Source organism: Brassica napus, chromosome C6, assembly GCF_020379485.1.
Source record: "Brassica napus cultivar Da-Ae chromosome C6, Da-Ae, whole genome shotgun sequence".
In the NCBI taxonomy this organism is placed as follows: Eukaryota; Viridiplantae; Streptophyta; class Magnoliopsida; order Brassicales; family Brassicaceae; genus Brassica; species Brassica napus.
Window position 1 is genome coordinate 39,137,494 of NC_063449.1, and position 22,381 is coordinate 39,159,874.

General features: G+C 31.0%; 3 protein-coding genes and 1 long non-coding RNA gene across 5 annotated transcripts; all 4 read right to left on the reverse strand.

Annotated features, from left to right (window-relative positions):
• Positions 1-4,779: 4,779 nt before the first annotated feature.
• On the reverse strand, positions 4,780-8,249 carry LOC125588522. The gene is made up of 3 exons (XM_048759911.1): positions 8,090-8,249; positions 5,134-5,276; positions 4,780-5,049 (listed from the first exon to the last, which is right to left on the reverse strand). Exons 1-3 carry the CDS (start codon positions 8,247-8,249, stop codon positions 4,780-4,782), a joined length of 573 nt encoding a protein of 190 aa, XP_048615868.1.
• Positions 8,250-8,378: 129 nt separating this feature from the next.
• On the reverse strand, positions 8,379-10,330 carry LOC125588861. Of its 2 annotated transcripts, none has more exons than XR_007325066.1 (4): positions 10,010-10,330; positions 9,702-9,935; positions 9,294-9,351; positions 8,379-8,624 (listed from the first exon to the last, which is right to left on the reverse strand). It is a non-coding gene; the product is annotated as an uncharacterized LOC125588861 (long non-coding RNA). The 2 variants fall into 2 exon arrangements; XR_007325065.1 differs by having other exon boundaries at positions 9,702-9,916; positions 10,010-10,287.
• A 1,028-nt stretch (positions 10,331-11,358) lies between these two features.
• Positions 11,359-12,198, reverse strand: LOC106351956 (calcium-binding protein CML24). Its single transcript, XM_013791661.3, has one exon. The coding sequence runs from the start codon at positions 12,039-12,041 to the stop codon at positions 11,580-11,582; it is 462 nt and encodes a 153-aa protein (XP_013647115.1). The 5' UTR covers positions 12,042-12,198; the 3' UTR covers positions 11,359-11,579.
• Positions 12,199-18,710: 6,512 nt separating this feature from the next.
• Positions 18,711-19,943, reverse strand: LOC106348200 (calmodulin-1). Its single transcript, XM_013787883.3, has 2 exons — positions 19,746-19,943; positions 18,711-19,268 (listed from the first exon to the last, which is right to left on the reverse strand). The coding sequence occupies exons 1-2, from the start codon at positions 19,819-19,821 to the stop codon at positions 18,895-18,897; spliced, it is 450 nt and encodes a 149-aa protein (XP_013643337.1). The 5' UTR covers positions 19,822-19,943; the 3' UTR covers positions 18,711-18,894.
• Positions 19,944-22,381: the final 2,438 nt, after the last annotated feature.

A 22,381-nucleotide genomic window follows, 5' to 3' on the forward strand; every position in this document is an offset into this window, starting at 1 on the left:
AAAATAAATCAGTAGAAAATATGGGTATAGGCATTCATAATGCTTTTCGGCGATTTTTCAAAAATCTGAAAGGAATCGTTTTTTCTTTGCTCACTGGTTCAATGTAGAAAACATTGAATTTTTTTTTTTAAAATCTTTATAACTCAATGGGTCTGAATAATGTCGTGTCTTTTGCCATTGTCAGTACCAATTAATTGATTTCAAGTGATTGTAGGAAGGTAAAGTTGAACCTATACAATCAAGATGAAGTTAATTCTATGCGAGAAATCAATCTATCAGTGAACTGACTCATTAGTCTACACCCAACAATTGATTTTATGTGATTGCAGGAAGGTAAAGTTAAACCTATACAATCAAGGTAAAGTTAAACCATGCATGAAATCAACTATCAGTGGACTGATTATCCTTTTATTAAGGTTTTATTTGTTATTTAATCAAGAATCATCAAGCAAGACCAAGCAAGATAATATATAAAAAAAAATCGTGAATCATCAAGTAGGTCAAAAGCAAATCACAAAATCATAGACTTAAAATAAAATTATCATGTCGAGATCTTTCTTTTAGTCAATGTATAAGCCGGCCTCACAATCTATATTACTCCACACGGCTTTCTTGGATTCATCCTGATCCAATGCCTCAGGATATCTCATCTCACTGTTTTGTTCCTCAATGCATCTTTTCTGAAGTTTCTCAAATCTGTCAATGGTATCTTTAATTTTCTGCTTTCTTTGCTCAGTTGCCAATAGGTATGACAATAGGTCATTATAGGTTGTGAAACCTTTAGCTGTATATGATAGCAACCGATCCTTTGGATTGAATGTGGAATATGTTTTATACAGTAGATCATTATCTGTAACCACTTCATCACATAGTTCAAGACTATGGGCGATTTTCATTAGAGCAGAATCGTATTCTTCCACGGATTTAAAATCCTGGAACCTGAGTATCTTCCAATCATTCATGGCCTTTCGCCATAATTCCATTGAGTATATGGATTTTAGTTTTATCCAAAGATCATAAGGATCCTCAATACTTTCGTACTTATTTCTCAGTTCCTCAGTGAGATGATAGCGCATAATTGTTATGGCTCTATGCTTTTCACTTTCAACTTCATCATTTCTTTCAATGATACATTTCCCGAGTCCTCTAGACTTCAGGGCAATTGAAGTGTTCATTTCCCATTCTGGATAATTATCTCCAGAGATATCTAGGGCAGCATAATCCGAAGGCTCAAATCTCGACATCTGAAATCATTAATAAATTCATGATTTAAAATTCTTGCAACCAATTCAAATAATTAGTGCATATGATTTCATAAGTCTATCTATAATACTTTAGGCTACACGGCTCATGTTTTGTGATGCTTAGGCCTTACGGCTTTAATCTCAATCAAGGGCACAAGGCCGCATGTATGAACCAATGCATTATGCCTCACGGCCATTCAGTATAATTGATAACAAAAACACAATGCCACACGATCCATATCAATCAAATAATCTAGCAACCTAACTCTCATTCAATATGTAAATTCTTTATATCAATCTTTCAGGTTTTAAGTAATGAGAGATTTAAGGTTTCAAGGCCTTTAAGAATATCAATCAAGATTAAGGGTTTAAGAATATCAATCAAGATTAAGGGTTTCAAGGCCTTAAGGATTTCGAATCTTGAGATTATATCTATTAATCAATTTATCAATCCTAACATCTCAGATCATCAATCATCAAACAAAGACATTTTAAAACCGAATTAAACTTTTAGGGTTTCAGATTGAGTGATTTAGATTCGAATTTAAACAATCTTATCAATAGCTCTAGGTGATCAAACAATCAAAGTTTAAATCAAACAATTTAAAACCGATTTTCCAAAATTAGGGTTTTTAGGAGATTTCGAAAAACTTTGATCTTTGATCAAGGAGATTTGATTTGAGATTCAAAATCATTAAGACTTTGATTTTAATTGATCAATGGATCAATCTCGAATTATGGTTTAGGGGATCAGACTTATTCGAGCTCCGATTTACTCTTTAGGGTTTGATCTATTTTCCCTATGGCTTTCATCTTTAGAGTTCTGATTTTAGGGTTTCAATCTTTACAAAACAACCATGTTCAATTCATGTTCTCAGAATTAGGATTAACTTTGTTTTGCAGATTGTAGAAACCGGACCACCAAGATGAACCTCGAACGGACGCAGGCTGGCTGCTTCGGGATCGCGAGCTGAGAGGATGCGATCGGGTTAGGTTTGTTAGGTCGCGATCGCCTTGGTTGTCTCTCGCGAACGGGTTGAGGCTGATCGTCGGATCGAGCTGAGGTAGTGACGGGAACGCGAGACGGGATTGAGTTCAAGGGTTCGTCTGAGCTGAGATCGGGATGAAGCTGAGACGGTAATGCTTGCTGGAACGGAATCAAGAACGAATTAGGGTTCTTCGGGATTAGGGTTCCAAAAGACCAAGGTGGCGCCGTCTATTGTTTCTGCGATTGTGGGCGCGTCTGAGATCGGATTGACGAACGGTTTTCGCTGATAGATTCGTCTTGTCCAGAGCTTCAATTTAATATGTGGCTCGTCGTCTGTTTTCTCGGGGTTTGAGAGATATATTGATTTTAAGTTACGCCTGGATTAGGGTTTATGTGTGACGGATTTTAGGTTAGGTTTTGTCTCAGGGTTTTGGAGTCTATTGTGCTGATAACGTGTTGTGAATGAAGAGGGGAACTTGTTTTTATTATTAGGTCGACCAACTGGTCTTTATATACATATGGTAATGACGGTCTAAGTACTGGATCGACATGAGATCGTATTTATCCTTAACTAGATAATGACTAGCAATACGTAAGATAAACACCAACTATAATATGGATAAACACAAGAGTAGATAGGCGCCAGTATGATCCTGCGGATGGGCTTGGCCCGTCTTGGTTTATAACACAAATAATTTAATGAAATTTCCAACACAAACAATATATATATAACGATCATGTGATAATAATTATCATTTTAATGTTAAAAAATGTTACAATACAGTCTAGTCTATACATATTTTTATGAGTTTTAGCCCAGTTTATCCAATCAAGCCCAAAAGAAACACGCAAGGAAAGGAATTAGAGCGGGTGATACTTATCGAATCTCGCATAGATTGCTTCCTGAATCGATGTCAAAGAAAGAATGGTTACCTGAATCATGTCGTTGATAAGGAAGAATTAGATGTAGAGGCGAAAGCATCATTTGAGTCCCGGTAACTTGCGATTCAATTTCAATGTAGCGGAAGCTTTATAGGATAGAACTAGAGATACGTTGATTCTGAGAATATTCGGAAAACTAGAATAACACAAGGATCTTATTTAGTCTATGAATGCCTAAGATCAATGTCTTCTTAAATTCGTTGAGATCACCTATGATCTACCGAAAACAAGGAACAAATGATAAATCTAGAATATTCGGAAAACTAGAATAACACAAGGATCTTATTTAGTCTATGAATGCCTAAGATTAATGTCTTCTTAAATTCGTTGAGATCACCTATGATCTACCGAAAACAAGGAACAAATGATAAATCTCTTTAACTTTTATTAATAATCAATCAACTCATAAATTGAATACAAACTTAAACCTAAACGACTATATATAAAAAAGCCATCAACCCCTAAAACCATTAAAGATAATTATCTAAATAATTAATAAAACAAATAATATATAAAATATTTGGAAATATTCCAAATTCTTATCTACATCATTTTCTACGGGTAGGAGAAGATTTGTCCTCGAATCTTGAATCTTGAATCTTGAATCTTGAATCTTGATGGGTGTTTCTCTCTTTTTTTCTTTCTTTTCCGTTGACTATAATTTCTAAATAAGAAAATAATAATCAACATTAGAGCAAACGATTTTAAGTCTTCCTGCTCCTCATCATGATGACGTGTTGAGTATTGTTTTGAGCTCATCTTTTCAAAAGCCCTGTTGTCCATATAATCTTCAAAACGTGAATTGCTTTGATCCAAATTTCGTGCTCCGCCGTTAGATCTCAATGTTCCATTGTTTATGGAACCCATGAAATATTTCACGTATGCATGCATAGTCTTGAAAGCACCCTCTCTGAATACAAAATCCATTGGCTCCACAATCATCACGTCTTCACCATATGTATCATAAATCGGAGGACCACTAATATTTTTGTACTTCCCGTACAAATCCTCCGTCGAACTAAACGGATATTCATCAAAGTAATAATAACACCCAAGCGACATAGTTAAGAAAACAGAATCAAACTTCGATTAAGAAATCAAAGTGCTGGCTCTGATACCAACTGATGTAGCGGAAGCTTTATAGGATAGAACTAGAGATCCGTTGATTCTGAGAATACTCGGAAAATTAGAATAACACAAGGATGTTATTTAGTCTAAGAATGCCTAAGATCAATGTCTTCTTAAATTCGTTGAGATCACCTATGATCTACCGAAAACAAGGAACAAATGATAAATCTCTTTAACTTTTATTAATAATCAATCAACTCATAAATTGAATACAAACTTAAACCTAAACGACTATATATAAAAAAACCATAAACCCCTAAAAACATTAAAGATAATTATCTAAATAATTAATAAAACAAATAATAAGATATTTGGAAATATTCCAAATTCTTATCTGCATCAAATTTCTAAGTTGGTAGGAGGATCTAAAATTCTGACGACTCAAGAAATGGTTCTCAAAGGAACAAAGAAAACCGTCAGTAGACGGCATTACAGAGCGTCTCTCCCTTCCATGGAGGACACGAAGACGAAGGGAAGTTAGTGATTGGAGTTAAAAGCTTCCTGATCCAAGAGACCCTGCAGCCAAGAAGGACCTCCGGTGGCTACATAGGACTGATAACGGTGATCTCTAGTAATAGCAATCAAGGAAGCTACTCTGTTTCTGTCCTGTCCCACATGTTCCAATCTCCATTCCCTGAAGCCTTTAAGACGATGGAAAATCTCTGAGACCAGAAGACAGATGGACTGATGCGTCGATGGATGTAAGAAGGAGTCTCTTAGAACCTCAGATGAGGTTTCGGAAAACACCTTTACCACTCGTAAACTAGTCATAGCTTAAGCTTCCACAGACCAGAGGAGACAAGAAAGATCAGGTAGGAGAGAGTGTTCAACCCTGAAGAAGGACCGTCTGCTATGAAAATTCACAACACCTGCAGAATCTCTTGCAACCCAAGCACCTCCACTATTACTTATACCATTTGTCCACGATGCTGCAACATCACACTTAATCCAACCACTAGGCGGTTTGGACCATCCTACAGGACCCAAGGCAAGAATATATGATGTTTTTTTTTATAGTGGCGAGTACAATTGATTTTGATCTGGCACTTCAGATATAAAAGAATTCATGAGGCACGTTTAGAAGGAGGAAGAAAAATTTGGCCGTCCATACAAATAATAAACTGTAGAGGTTTTGCATGCTTTGAAGGAAAATATAGGAAACTTTGTCTTTTGTTCCTCTCTATTTGACAAAGAAAGATCTAGGGTTTGAATTTTGCTAAATACATAATATAACAAAAAGATACATAATATAACAAAAAAAATTGAAATTTCAAAAAAAATATATAATAAAATTCAGAAGGATAAAAATTGGGAGAATTCATCAACAGTATTGTTTATTTCATATGTTTCAACAAAATAAGGTTAACGAAATTTTAAAAAGAGTGAATCTAATTTTTTTCCCTTTTTTATCATTAAGCTCAAGTTAAGGAAAGCTAACAAAAATATTGAGGAAAACCACAACAAGGAATTACTACATAATTAAAACAAAGATTTCAAAAAAATATTTAGAAAATAATATAACAAATAAATAAACATTAAAATAAAATTTTTATTTTCATTATATATATGAAAGATTAAAGTTTTTGTATAGGAAAAATGTGGAATTTTTATAAAAATGTCATGAGATTCTTGAGACTGAAAAGGTTGTAGAATCATGTTGAATGTGGACTTTGTTGCAAACATCTCTTCTTTGAAGTCAGCCTTCAATGTAAGAGTAACGGTCTTGACTTCATCAATTGTGTTCTCCAAGCTGTAAGGCGCATCTCCATATCCAGATTGCACTTCAGAGAGAAAAGAACATATTCAGGAGTGGAGTCCTCGTAATGAACACCACCGAGCCCACGCCACCTAACACCAAAACCTAACCCAACTTTATCAAAAAAAAAAAACATGTGCTTAATTTGGTGGAAAGCTTATGTTTTTTAGCCATTTTATTAACACTGAAATTCTTCTACTCCAGAGACGGATCTACTTAGTCCAACATGGGGCAGCTGGCGTCGGTCAATTTGTAAGATTAGTGCAAATTATAAAGACATCAAATTGGTGTCTCCACTCATAATTCTATTTCTGCACCCATAACCAATTTTTTATATATAAAAAATGGAATTTGAACCCAAAAATTAATTAGTTGTTCAAAAAAAAAAAAAAAAAGAACCCAAAAATTAATAGCCCATTACTCTTGTCAAATGTTAATTCCCATATAAATGACATTAATTTCTGATGATATTAATTTTCCTTATTCCAGTCTTCATATGGTAATTTACCAAAACCTAGTTCTCGAGTTATATTTTTGCCAATTTTATAAATTTTCTTATCTGGTTGAATTATTACTGTTTTCATTTATTTATATACTCTATATATATAAATCTTCATATATATTAATTGAAAAGTCACTTAATTAAGTTTTGCTTAGGTGTCAATCATATATAAAGTTTAAGAAGAATTGTTATAATTTGATTGGTTGATAATTTTAAACTTTTATTATTTTAATCATGTTGCCAAACAATCAAAAAAAAGTTATTTAAAAGAAAAATAACTATATAACAATTTACATCAGTTGACAAACAATGAAAACAATTTTATAAAATAAAATAAAATATCTTTAAATTTATGACATATTTGTTGTCAAACTTATTCAATACTGAAAAAATTAATTTGAAATATTCAATTTAAAAAGAATCGTTCAAATACTTTGCATTTTTGAACATTCAAAACTTAGAGCCATATTATATCATTTTAAACAAAATATAAAAAATTTAATATGTTTGAATATTTCTGATTATAAAAATCAATCGGATGAAAATCAAATCGGATACAAATGTATCTTAATTTTTTTTTTCAAGAAATGACTAAGATTATTGCGAACAAAAATATTCAAATTTCTATAACTGAAACTTTTTATATCAGTTTACGTTAGAAATATATAAATATGTTATAAAATCAAAATCAATGGCAAAATAGCCATAAACAAACTTAGCTACCAAACAACTCAACCACCTAGTTGTGAATGTTTGGTTGGGTTATAACGGTAAAACATTTGCAGTAGAATTTAGAAAGTAAGTTTTTATTTCTGTATATAAATATTTTGTAAATGTAAAAATTAAATGAAATTTTTTAAATGAAAGGTATGTCTACATCGTTGACAAAAAAAAAAGGTATGTCTACATCCATTTTTTTGCTCAAAAAAAATTTCCTCTAACCAGTTTTATTTTTTTCTAATGTATATTTAAATAAAATATAATGGATTATTGATAAATTAAGTCCATATATAAAATTTTAAATGTAAAGATATGTCTTACATATCAACCAATCACTCAATTACCCCCATTAAAAAAATTTATTTGTAAATAAATATCAATTATATGGACTAGCATTCTTATATACTTTTCTTTGGATGATATATATTTGATATATGAATTATGGTTAAAATGTAAAATATTTTATAATAAAAAAGATTTCAAATAAATATGCAAAAAATATATGATATATCCATATAATGTTCTACCCAACACTATATAGGTGATTGATTGTACCTGTAGATGCTCTAGACAACTAAAATTTAGTCTGAAACTTGTTAACCATTCAAGCAGAAATATCTCTAGAAAATTAAAAAAAAAAATTGCACTAGCATTCATACAAATTATAATTAGGAATCTAACTAAAAAATAAAAAGTCTTTAACATTTCTACGATATATACTATATTGCCCTCACTGTTTATCTCTTTCATTTTTTGTTTTATTTTTTTCCGGTAACTACTTCTCCTAACCATTATTGCTTCCTCCGTACCCACATATATCACTTCATCTTTCACCACCATATCATCACCATGGCCACCAGCATAGTGCCTCTCTATATCCATGATCGCGGTTTCTTCCAAAACCACAACCACCAATTGCTTTATAACCACCACCGCCGATCCGGTAATCGTCGCCACTCCGGTAACCATTGTCACTACTGTAATCATCACCACCACATGTTTCCCTACCGTCAATTAAACCATCACCTCTTCCTCTGTAACAACCATCAACTATTCTGTGACACCCGTCACTTTCGAAATAGTAAAAATACTTCGATAAATACAAATATCTTAAATATCCATATATAAATATTTGAAAGTCCACATCCACGCATGAATTCCATAATATAAAATAAAATCCGAAACATAAGGTACGACATAAACCGAGAATCCAAAATACGAAATACCATAACGATAAAAGTCCAAAGGCCTAGAGGCCCGATAACGATAAAATCGATAAAACGATAGAAGCCCAAAAGCCCAATAGCACCGGTCCGAAAAATCACTCCTGCTCATCGGTCTCACCTGAAAGGGGGAAATAAGGAGGGGTGAGCGACAGGGGAATCGCCCAGTGAGGTATGGGATGCTAAACCGCAAACCACTGACTCAGTTCATAGCACTACAACTATGTAGGCCTAGCTCTAGCATGAGACAATCACGGTGCCTATTACACCACACAGAACAATCACATATATGTCTAGTGGACTAGACATGATACAACCAATGCGATAATAGCATATCACATTTCCTCATAAGGATAAAAATATATATAACTCTACAGGCGTCGCTAGCACAGTAGTCCACACTGCACCCCGCAAATCTCTAAGGCGTCGTAAGTACAAACGTCTCTGTACCCCCGCAAATCTCCACAAACATGGCAGCCAGTGCAAACGTCTCTGCACCCCGCAAAACTCCTCAAACATAGGCAGCCAGTGCAAACGTCTCTGCACCCCGCAAATCTCCAAAACATGGACTCGCATATATATACACATATATAACAATTCTTAACATCAATCATTTCAATCAACCGTTGAATCCTCTATTATCCTATTTCCGGTTTAACAATCAATAATAATAATAAACAAGCAAGACTCTCAAACAGACTCGATTCACAGAGACGGATCATGTTTCGAAACTAAACTTTCCATAACGGTAGTACTAAACTAGCTCGGGATTTAACGGAGTAGCCCTCACCTTAGCAATGAAGAGAAGTGGTATATATGAACTCCAGCTGTTCAAATGGACTCCAAATCTGAAATCAGATCGAAATTTCGAGTCAGAACGTCTTTCGAACGGTTTAAAACGGGTATTTACGGAAAAGTCAACCCGCTGGTCAAAGATTAATTATTTAATTAATTAATTAATTAATTAATTAATTAATTATTTAATTAATTAATCCGGTTTATCCTAACCGATTTCCAATTGATTTAAACCGACCGGTTTAGCCTAACCGAATTGAAATCAATTCAAACCGGCAACCCAACCGGTTAACCGAGTCAACCGAGTTGACTCACCGGGTCGACTCGGCCGAGTTGGCGAGTCGCCGGCGAGTCACCGGTGTCGGTTACCGGCGGCGACGGCAGAGCTACGGCGGCGGCTTACCGGTAAGTTGGCCGGCGGCGACGGCGGAGCTGCGGCGGATAACGGTGGTCCGGCGGCGGCGCTGCGGCGGAGGACGGTGGTCCGGCGGCGGCGCGTGGAACTCACGCGCGCGCAGAGGCGAATCTTCGGGGGGCGCGTACGGCTTCGTCCAGGCTCCGATCTTGACGCGGTTGGTGTCTACGGCTTCGTCTTGACGAGAGGAACACGATGATGGCCTTGGATGCACGAGATTCACTACGGTTAGAAAGTTATGATCGATTTACTAAAATGACCGAAACATAACTCAAAACATGGCGGTTTCCGGTTACCTCGAGCTGCGGTTGATGGTGATGACGAGCTTGATGACGTCCTGGCGTGCGGTGGCTCCGGCGAGGACTCTTGGTGAGCTTCTTCCCTCTCTCTCTCTCTCTCTCTCTCTCTAAAGAAAAATGACTTGACCCTTGGGCAAAGCCTAGGGTTGGGGTCATTACATATTCCGTAATCACCATCAACTCCTTCATGAACACATCCATCACACGTCCACCATCATCATAGCCACCACGACCATCACTAACTCTGTAACCTCCGCTACATCTTTCCAATCTACCCACCGATTCTTCATAACCACCATCACATCTTAATATATTAAGCGACTGTAAAATTGATTTTTATCCTATTTTCTAATTTAACATATACATAGTCTAGTATTTTTAGACCATCTGATAATTAAATCAATATTTACTATACTATTTCGTCTATTCCATTTTATTTATATTTTCATTTGCATAATCTTGTACGATGGAAGAGTGTTCACATGCGTAATTTATAATTTTGTTTCATCTTGTCTAATATTCTATTGGATACATCTGATTTTTGGAAGCAACTTTTAAATGTCCACAAATAAACAAAATCTATTTTCAAATAAAACATTCTATTTAAATTAAAATGTAGTATACCATTTGATATGTTCTATTCAATTTTTATTATAAGTATTTCAAATTTTAATTTTATTTAAAATATTATAAGTATATATTGTATTTTATAATTAGGTTTGCGGTTTATTAATTATGATTTAGGATTTAGTATCGAAGGGAGATGGGACTTAAGATCTATAGAGTTTTTATACAGTGTTTCTATCAAATCACAATAGATTCTATATTATTTTTATATGATGTTCAAGTATATTAATCTACGTATGTAAATAGAATAGAACATATATTATGTACTATTTATATAGTCTACTTTGTTTAATTTCTTCTCTATAAAAAGATGTTTTCAATTATCATGCATTGTGGTTTCACCATTTGTTGCACCGTCTTTAGTTCAAGAAACAGAGCTTTTATATGTGGTGATTAATTGAGTGATGGTATTTTATATGTTTAATTTGATTTTAGTTTTTATCTTGGCAAAAAATCTACAACTCATTACAATCACCCTTTATTCTTTGGGCTATATATTTTATAAAATAATAATTAAAAACAAATTTTATATTTATATAATAATAACAATTTATCATTGACGATTTTTTTGTTTTTTTAATTAATAAAATAAAAGATCGTATCATGAGTAACGTGTTATTAATGCGCCAGCGAGATACCGGAGAAACAGTTAACAGGATCACATGGGATCGTGAAGTATAACTGTATCTTTAACCGATCCACACAACACAAGATGCACATGATCAAACCATCTTTATAATTTAACCATACTAATAAATAATTATTAAAATAAAAAAATCGATTAAACCTTACAATTAAGAAATAAAAATCCCTAATTAATCCATAAGATTAAAAAACCAAAGGAAAAACAAAGATTAATCCAGTTTAATCGATAAAACCTAAAACTAAAAATTGAATATATACAAAAAAAAAAAAAAGGAAACGATTCCTCGCCGTTAAGTCAAGCAGTAGCTCTGCCGTTCATCATCATCTTCTTAAACTCTTCAAAGTTAACACAACCGTCACCGTCAGCATCAACTTTGCTAATGATCCTCTTGCAATCCTCAACCGAACACTTCTCGCCGAGATTCTTCATCACCGAGTGAAGCTCGTTCACAGAGATCCGTCCGTTTCCATCCAAATCGTACAGATCAAACGCTTCCTTCAGATCTCGAATATCGCCACCGTCTTCGGTTTGGAACAGAGCGACGAACTCGTCCATGTCGATGTATCCGTTACCGTCGAGATCGAACTCCTTCATCATCAACGTCGTTTCTTCCGGCGACGCCGTGGGACTGAGAGCTCCGATCACGTCTTTGAGCTCGTCGATGGAGATTTTCCCGTCTCCGTTTTTGTCGAAGCGCTGGAATACTGCTCGGATGTCTTCCATTGATCCTAAGCAATATCTTCCGCTCTTCGACATTGCAACAGAGAGAGAGATAAACTGAGAGAGGAGGAGAAGGTAGTTTGTTATATATAGGGGAATGAGGAATGGTAACGCGGTTTTGAAATCGCGTTAAAGATTGCGTGGGATAGAGTACAGAGTATTAATTCTGATTTTTTAATATGACTTTAACTATACTATATATATATACATATATTTACTTATTTATTTCCTGTTACGGTTGTGATTTTATGTCTACAGGATTCTCTTTAGATTCTTTGACATTTTCTCTTGATAGCACATTCTATTTTTATATCTTTAAGGTTCTGATTATAGTAAATATATCTTAGGTAAAGATAATGGTATATTAGATCTTTTATGTTAAGTTGAATATATTTTAGTTAGTATAGAAGATTTGTTTAGATTCTACGAAATTTTTGGTATTAGATCTTTAAAATGGTTTTGATTATGATTTATTGCCAATATAATATTTTTAGTTTAAATTCTAGTATACTAATTCTGTTTAGATTCTAAGAGCATTTTCCTATTAAAATCTTGATAATTCATCATTTATAATTCAGATATAGTAAATAATCGTAAGATAATAATATATTAGATTTTTATGTCAATGGGATATCTTTTAATTTAAAATCTTATTACATAAAGCTTGGTTTTTCAAAGTTGCTAATTAACATGACGATGACACATGACGATGACACATGACAATTAAAAATTTAAGATGATGACATGTGTTAAAATCTATCATAATTAATAATATAATCTTATTATATAAAGTTTGGTTTTTCAAAGTTGCTAATTAACATGACGATGACACATGACAATTAAAAATTTAAGATGATGACATGTGTTAAAATCTATCATAATTAATAATATAAATATAATAAAATAATAACACAAAAGAATTATTTAATGGTAATTTTCCTTTTTTTATTATATAAAGCTTGGTTTTTCAAAGTTGCTAATTAACATAACGATGACACATGGCAATTAAAAATTTAAGATGATGACATGTGTTAAAATCTATAATAATTAATAATATAAATATAATAAGATAATAACACAAAAGAATTTTCCTTTTCTTAAATACTAAACAAAGATAATAATAGCAAAAGATTATTTGATGGTTTTTAGTTGACAATAATTTCTTTTTTCTAATTTTTCTTCCTTTTTACAATTCCTAAACAAAAAAATATGTATAATAATTTACTTATTACTAATTTTCGTTTTGTAAAATCGTTGTTTTAAATACTAAATAAAGATAATAGCAAAAGATTATTTGATAGTTTTATTTAGTTGACAATAATTTCATTTTTATATTTTTTTTCCTTTCTACAATTCCTAAAACAACATATGTATAATAATTTACTTAATACTAATTTTTATTTTCTAAAATAAAAAAAAATATAATTGTGAAAATTTGTTTGATAGTAATTATCCGTTTATAAAATCTTCAACAAAAGAAAATTGTTAAAGAGTGTTTAATTGTAGTTTTTTTCTTCAAATGTAAAAATAAAAAATAAAAAAATAAGTAGTTCAAATATTTTCATATAATAATATAGACTCTATTATTTAAATAGTAAATTTTCTGTTTAAGAAATCATAATCCAAAAAGGATTACAATTTTTTTGTAACTGAGAAGATTACAATTATTCACATCTATATGTAAGATTAATTCTCATATATTTTGTCACCAAACATAATTGCTTAATACATCATAATTAATAATATAGGTATAATAAGATAATAACACAAGAATTATTTAATAGCAATTTTCCCTTTTTAAAATCTTAAACAAAGATAATAGCAAAAGATTATTTGATAGTTTTTATTTGACAATAATTTCTTTTTCCTAATTTAAGGATTACAATTTTTTTTTGTAATTGAAAAGATTACAATTATTCACATCTATACGTAAGATTAAACTCTCATATATTTTGTCACCAAACATAATTGCTTAATATATCATAATTAATAATATAAGTATAATAAGATAATAACACAAGAATTATTTAATATCAATTTTTCTTTTTTAAAATCTTAAACAAAGATAATAGCAAAAGATTATTTGATAGTTTTTAGCTGACAAAAAAATATGTATAATAATTTACTTAATACTAATTTTCGTTTTATAAAATTATAAAGAAAATATAATTGTAAAAATTTGTTTGATAGTAATTATCCTTTTATAAAATCTTCTACAAAATAAAATTGTTAAAGACAGTTTAACTGTAGTTTTCTTTTTTCTTCAAATCTAAACAAAAAAATGTAAAACAAAAATTTATTTCCATATAATAATAAACTTTCTTATTTAAATAGTAAATTTTATGTTTAAGAAATCATAATCCAAAAAGGATTACAATTATTCCTAGGGCTGGGCAAATAAACCGAACCCGAAAACCCGAACCGAATCCGATCCGATAAAAATGAATCCGAACCGATCCGAACCCGACGTAAATACCGAATGGATCTTGTTATGTGGTATTTCGGGTTATGGGTATTATCCGAACCGAATCCGAATCTAAATGGATATCCGATAGAATCCGAAACATTCAAAACCTCGAAAAGATCTTGTACCAAACATGATCTCAATTCCTAATATGTATCCAAAATACACTAAGAAATATTGAACATCTAAGACACTTATATATTACATGAAGGTTGGTGGTTCTATTACATGAAGGTTGATGGTTGAAGATGGCCGTTGAATCTTGAAGTATTTTGATTTTGATTTTGTTTTCGTTAAACAATGTTTCTCATTTCATGAGAACTTTGTTTTCGTTTTATGCTTTTATTTATTTGGTTTTCTTTTTATCAGTAAATACGTTTACTTTTCGTTTGATTTTGAATGATCACGGTTGATGTTCCTTATTTTTTATTTTACTTAAGTTTTGGTTACAAAATAGGTACAAATCAGGTATTTTAAAATTGAAGAACCGATTTTACTCATGTTTTGGTTATAAAATAGGTAAAAATCAGGTATTTTTAAACCGAAAAACGGATTGGGACCCGAACCCGAAAGTATATTGGGTTTTACCGGTTCTTTGAAGATTTACTAACCCCGACCCGAACCCGATAGAACCCGAACCGGTCCCGAACCGAACTTTCATATAATCCGAATGGGGATGATTTTGATAAACCCGAAAAACCGAAACCCGATTGGATAAAACCGAAACCCGATTGAGACTCCGAATACTCAGACCTAATTATTCCTTTTTTGTAACTGAAAGGATTACAATTATTCACATCTATATATAAGATTAAACTCTCATATATTTTGTCACCAAACATAATTGATTAAAATCAGAAACTCTCTCGTACAAGAAAAACATTAGGTACGTTTTTTTTATATAACTTTAAATTGTTTTACCTTTATCCTTACTAGAGAGTAAAGACTGTCATAATTATCATAAAATATGATGATGTGCCTAAGTTATTGGCACTATCATGTGTGTTAATTTCAACAGACGATATAAAATTAGTTATTCTGTCATATTAAGTCAATGTCAACATCAATTTATTATGTTACGTCAACAACGATTGACCAATGCAGTATAAATAGTTTATTATGGTTATGCGAGTTAGATAATAATTTTAAAATCAACAACAATTGTTATGATTTTGATTGTCATCGGGGTTTAGTCAAAAGGTTAACTAGATACTTCTTACAACAAGACTATGTTTGAAAAAAAAAAGATATTTACTATTTTCTAACCGAAATTGTTATTTAATTTGCTATCATGCATTATCAAGGTAACAATGAATTTAGAAGATTATTTAACATTAAATCAGTTAAAAATATTAAAAGGTAGGAAATTTGAAAAAAAAAAGAATAATGAACTTATAGGAAGGAATATCTCATACTTAATAAAGGTAATTTTTAAAAAGAAAATCTTCTATAACTTTTTATTCAAATTGATTTTTTATTATATAGGAAAATACAATCAAGGTTGTGTGCATCATTCTCTTCTTGAAAAGCTTGGAGATGAACTATGTGAAGGAATTATTATCGACATCTTCTATTTATAATGTGCAAGATTGCAGTAAGAAATATAAAATATTCAATCATAAATTTCAGATAAGAGTGATTGAGAGAACAACAACTGCTTATGTGTGAAACAACCATTACCTCAAATACTCTGTGAAAAAAAATCGATTTCAACTACAAAGATTTTGCTCAACTTAAAGATACAAGAAACTATTAATTAGATGTATATATATATATAAACTTTTTTTGTTACAGATGTGTAATTGGTACATCAATAATATGAAAAACCGATGTTCATAGTCAGACTACACCCGTCCTCTAAAGAGTTACTCTAACTTAATTGTTAAGGAGGTATTTTTCTATAAATAACTGTAGCATTTTTTCTCTATGAATTATTAGTCCAATTCCATTAAGCAATTTCAGTTTTTTTTTCTACAAAAACTCTATTATATATAGTGAAAATGAAATACAAGCAACATTATAAGCTGGACAAGTAGAACTATTTGAAGATATATATCGCGCTGTGAAATGTGATAACATTGATATTATCATGAAAGTCTTTTATCAAGAGATATCAAGGTGTAATTTTTTTATTAGCATCTTCTCAACTAAATTCTAATAAAAAAATTGGATGTTTATTTTATTATTTAACTCTAATTAGTCGAAGAAAATTTAATATACTAATTTTTATTATTTTTATTAGTTTCAGCTATGATGATGGTTGCTTGGTTAATCTTGGCCATATGATTGAAAATCATTAAATGAATTATGAAGTTTATGAAGCTCAATATTATTTAACATATATATATTTATGTTAACTTATATGAGTTAACTATATTTAGTTAACATAAAAAAATTAAAAAAAATTAAGTATTTATTTATATATTTATTAGAATCCTAAATTTCATATTATAAAACCTACCACACCCCTCAATTATAAACCCTTAGTCTAGATTAGTTAACCTTAGGATTATAAGTGTTTTTTTTTTCTTTTTAAAAGTGAGATTAAAAGTGGTATTAAGAATATGATTTTTTTGTAATTTCCCGTATAATATTGTCAATAACTAGATTGACCTTATTTAGCTTTCAGTTTTTTCATTTTAATTTTTACTTTGGTTGAGTTTGGTTTAAATTTTTAGGTATGAGTGTTTTCTCTAGCCTTAAATACAAAGTTGATAACAATTTATCATGCACCATGATTATAAATACAAATACTAATTGGAATTTACGTATGTAAATGAGTTTGTAATTATAAAATAAATATCTCACAGCTTATGCAAACAAAAAAAATCCTCAATCTATAAGGACAATTTTCCTAAATAGACTATTTTCAAGTTTTGGTCACAAAAATAGACACAAGGAGTAAAATGACTAAAATATTTTATTTAATAGGTAAAAAGACCTTAATACCCTAGATATATATAAAAATTTTTTTTATAGTTTTAGATTATATGTTTTCAAAATTGAACTTTTTTATAAAAAAAATTTCGAAAATTTGTTTTTATTTTTTTTTCAAATTTTCTTTTTGTAATTCGAAATTACTTTTTGAAACTATTTTTATTTTCAAATTTTTAATATTTATTTTTTATTTTATAAAATTTTAAACCTCAATCTCAAATCCCTTCCCCCTCCTTAACTTAAACCCTATAAGTTTTGGATTAGTTAACCTAGGGGTATAAATATATATTTAGCTCTTCAATGAAACATTTTGGTCATTTTGATCCTTAGAATCTATATTTGTGACAAGAACTTTTTAAGGTGCTATCCTAGAGTATTTCTCAATCTATAATAAAATGATTTTTTATTTTTATTTTTTTACTAAAACATCAAACAAAATCCCTTGCAACGCACAGGCGTTATCTAGTTAGTATATAAAAATCAGTATTAGACTCTTTATAACATAAGCCATGCGCATACTGGATTATTGATTTGAAAAGATTTCATTTAAAAAATTCTCCCTTCCATTAAAATTTATAAAAAAATTGATATATCAACTTATTAATTTATAGATTTTCATCAATAAAATCTATCAAATAATATTTGATTAGGTATAAAAGGCAAATTTTAGTTAAAATTAATGAATAAAAATACCAGATTTTATCATAGTATTTGAATTTTTAACGTAAGATATTCATATATAAAAAACATAAAATTTTCATTATTATTTTTAGTTTTAATATTCACAAATACAAAACTTTGTAAATGAGATGATCTTTTGTCTTATGGCTCCACATCAATCCTGAGAAATCCCATAATCTCAAGTCCGCTGATTCTTATTATCTACGTAAGAGCAAATTATCATAGGAAAACTTGAGATAATTAGTTTATTGCTCGGAGGATTTCAAGGCGATCTTTTATAAACAAACCTATATGTTTGTCATTATTTAATATGCTCGTTTTGAATAAGATGTGATGATGATAAAGAATCACCATGTCATAGACTTGTTTCACACCACTATGTCACAGACTCCATCCTTCTCTAAATCCCAACTTTCTAAAAAAGTGCTATGAGCCACCATTCGAGCATATTGTATATTATTATGTGACATCGCAAAATCAGCAAATCAGTTTGCGTGGTTATTAGTATGGTGAATTAGTTCATATGTCGTACTCGTACGTAATTCGTGTAATTGGGGCCCTCTTCCCGCAGAAAGTTTTTTGGCGATACACTCATAACACTAGCTACCAATATCTAAAAAACATGTCAGCAAAGAAAAAACCCACAAAATAAATATTTGTTAACCAACAAAGTCTGTTAAGGTTAAAACCTTGAAAACTACTAAGCTCAATCAACAGATCGATTTTTTTTTCTAGACAATAAAAGGTTATATCATCACCACCTTTCTTCTTAGTTTCTTCTTACCATACCATATATATATATATATATCACTTAGCCATCATAATCTTGACAAACTCCTCGTAGTTTATCTGACCATCTCCATCAACATCAGCTTCACGGACCATCTCATCAACTTCTTCATCAGTAAGCTTCTCGCCTAGATTCGTCATAACATGGCGGAGCTCTGCAGCGGATATGAACCCGTTCTGGTCTTTGTCGAACACCCTGAAAGCTTCTTTGAGCTCTTCCTCCGAGTCCGTGTCTTTCATCTTTTTAGCCATGAGGTTTAGGAACTCAGGGAAGTCAATGGTGCCGTTGCCGTCCGCGTCCACCTCGTTGATCATGTCCTGGAGCTCAGCTTCTGTTGGGTTCTGTCCTAGAGACCTCATCACTGTCCCCAGCTCCTTGGTGGTGATGCAACCTGTTCCCAAATAATACAAGCAAGTATGAAAGAATCAGATTGATATACAGATGAAAACATGATTTAAGCAAACAATGCAGAATACACACAAAGACCACCTGAATCTGGTTACAAGCAAACTGTTGAATGAATCGAATCGCAGTAATTATTCTTCCAAGTGGGAAGTGAGAGACCAAAAGAGAGATCATATATTCACTAAGCCAATAGGATCCGCATTCAACACAACCGCAGCTTCTAAAGAAACATCATTGATAGAACAATCAAGAAAGATAGAACATGAAGCAATAACAAGTGAACATCATCAACCAAATCTAGACCCAAACACGACATCAAACGAGACTTAAAATCAATCGATTCAATCACAATAAGCAATGAAGGCAAACCACACGAATCAGAGTATATAAGATATGAATCTGAGGACGATAAAGCATCGATCGGAACAGCGAGAGAGAGAGAGGAGGATGAGAAGAGACGAACCATCGCCATCCTTGTCGAAGAGGCTAAACGCTTCCTTGAACTCGGAGATCTGTTCGTCCGTTAGCTGATCCGCCATTTCTTTTGATTTTGGTGGGTTTTCGCTTCAGAGACGACGAAATGCTCTTTTTCTTTTCTCGGACGCTGTGAAACAAATATCTCAGCAAACCGACAAATATTATACGACGACTAAGGAGAAAAGGTTAAAAAGGACAGTAATAATTTTAAAAGCTAGGAAATTGTACACTAGTATTATGTGGACCTTGTTCTTCTGCACTATAACTTTTCACAATATTGAGATTAGATCTTAATGTATTTATGTAATCTAAGAAATGTAATTTTCCTATGGAGGAGACATCTGTATACAAAAACTCTATAAATTAATAAACATTACAAATTAATAAATTTCTCCAAACCCAAATTGGATCGGCTCAAAATATGATATAAATCGATAAAATAATAAGATAATAATATTTTTAAAAATCTTATGTAAATATATGGTCCGGTTAAAATCATAAATTAATAATTTTTGTATATATATATATTTTATATAAGTACAAACAAAAATGTTGCATTATTTGATTTATTCCGCAACAGAGTTATCTCTTTATTTTCTTAATATTTCAATATATTTTGCTAATATTTAGTAAAATTAAATCTAAACCATATTTAAATTTTATAAAACATATTTTATATACACTAAAAATAAAATAAAAATAAGTTGAAAATCAAATTTCCAAAAATTTAATTAATGTATATACGGTAAATTCAATTATTTTTTTATCTTTAAAAGATATTATAAAATATAAAAAAATCCAGAAATTTTTTTCTATAAATTAATAACTCTATAAAGTAATAAAATATTATAGTTTCAATATTATTAATTTATAGAGTTTCACTATATATGGTTACGGAAGAATCTAAGGATATTAAATGGGCTTCGTAACGGAAAAATCTAAGGACATTAAATGGGCTTTGTAACGGAAAAATAACACAAGAGATAAAACTTTTTTCCAGAGAGATTTTTTTTTTGAGAACTGACTTTCTTCTTAGAGGAATATTCATGTATACTGTAAGAACTCTATAAATTAGTATTGTTGGGACTTTAATATTTTATTACTTTATAGAATTATTAATTTATTGAAAAATTTAGTTCTTTTTTAATTTTAAGATATATTTTTATAAAATAAAAAAATTTGATTTTATCGTATATACATTAATTAACTTTTGAAATTCGAAATTTATATTAGTTTTATTATATTATTTGGTGTGTATAAAAAATGTTTCACAGAATTTAAATGGGATTTTAGATATAATTTTACAAAATCTCATCAAATTATATTAATTTTTTTAAAAAAATATAAAGATAATTTCATTGTGAATATAAAACAATTAATATAATGATTAGGTTGTGCTTATATAAAATGTCTATGCATATAAATTATTAATTTATAATTTTAATGGGACCATATATTTACATAAATTTTCTAAGAAAAATTTATCTTATTGTTTTATCGATTTGTGTCATATTTTGAGCCGGATAACTTGGGATCAGAAAAATTTATTAATTTACGGAGTATTAATTTATAGAATTTATTTACTTCAAGATGGGCCAAAACTTAGGTGTCATTGTCATAGAGTGTTTGAAAGACTGCAAAGTAAATTTAACTTTTTACCAAAAGAGAGACTGCATAGTAAAAAAAATTTAAGTGAGACTGTTCGTTATTCTGTTTTGTGTGTGGCGAGAAGGGTAGACTCATATAGAATGCCTTTGTCCGAACATAGGTATCAGTATTTGGCACCAAACTTGTAATTCTATGTGTTTTTGTTTTTGATCCGTATGTGGAGCTTGAGAGAAAATCTTGAATCCATGCTTCAAGCTGTGCAGTTAGTATAAAACTTGCCGACAATCTAAACTTCATCAATTTAGCTCAACTTAGAGCCAATACTTTTGACGATTTGTTATGTGTATCAGTCTATGATGATATGATGCTAGAAGATGTTAGGTATGTTATTTATCTGAATAAACGATAGTTTGGTCGGGCACAATGAGAAGCCCTTGAGTCGATCTTGGTCGAGGACCAGGAGGGACATACAGGTCAAGCTTGGTCGAAGACCATAACATGAGGGAGCTTCCGGTCGAGCTTTGTTGATGACCATGAGTCCATGACTGACCTTCGGCTGTAGTGGTTTTAACCCGTATGTTGGCTTCATGCCATATGATCTGGAACATAAGTGGTATTCAGGGTCAGAAATGTGTATAGAAATAACTAAGTATTCAAAAATAGCTGAGTGGATGAAAAATGACTAAATATGAAAATGAAAACAGATTAACAGATGAATAAAATGAATCTTAGAGCTTGACAAAGCTGTCCGTTATATTGTGTTGCATGCGAGTGATAATGAGCGCTATCACTAAGTAATTGTATATTCATGCTTTTTTTTTTTTTTTTTTGGTAAAAATGTTAAGAAAAAAAAAAATGTTAAGTATTCATGCTTTCTTTTTTTGTGATGCAAGTGAAGATCAATTGTTTGGTCTCGAGCAAGAGATTAATTATTGAAATCATTGAGAATCGAGTGTTATGAACTTGGATGTACTCATTTAATATAATTGTACTATATATGCTTCCAGTATTAGG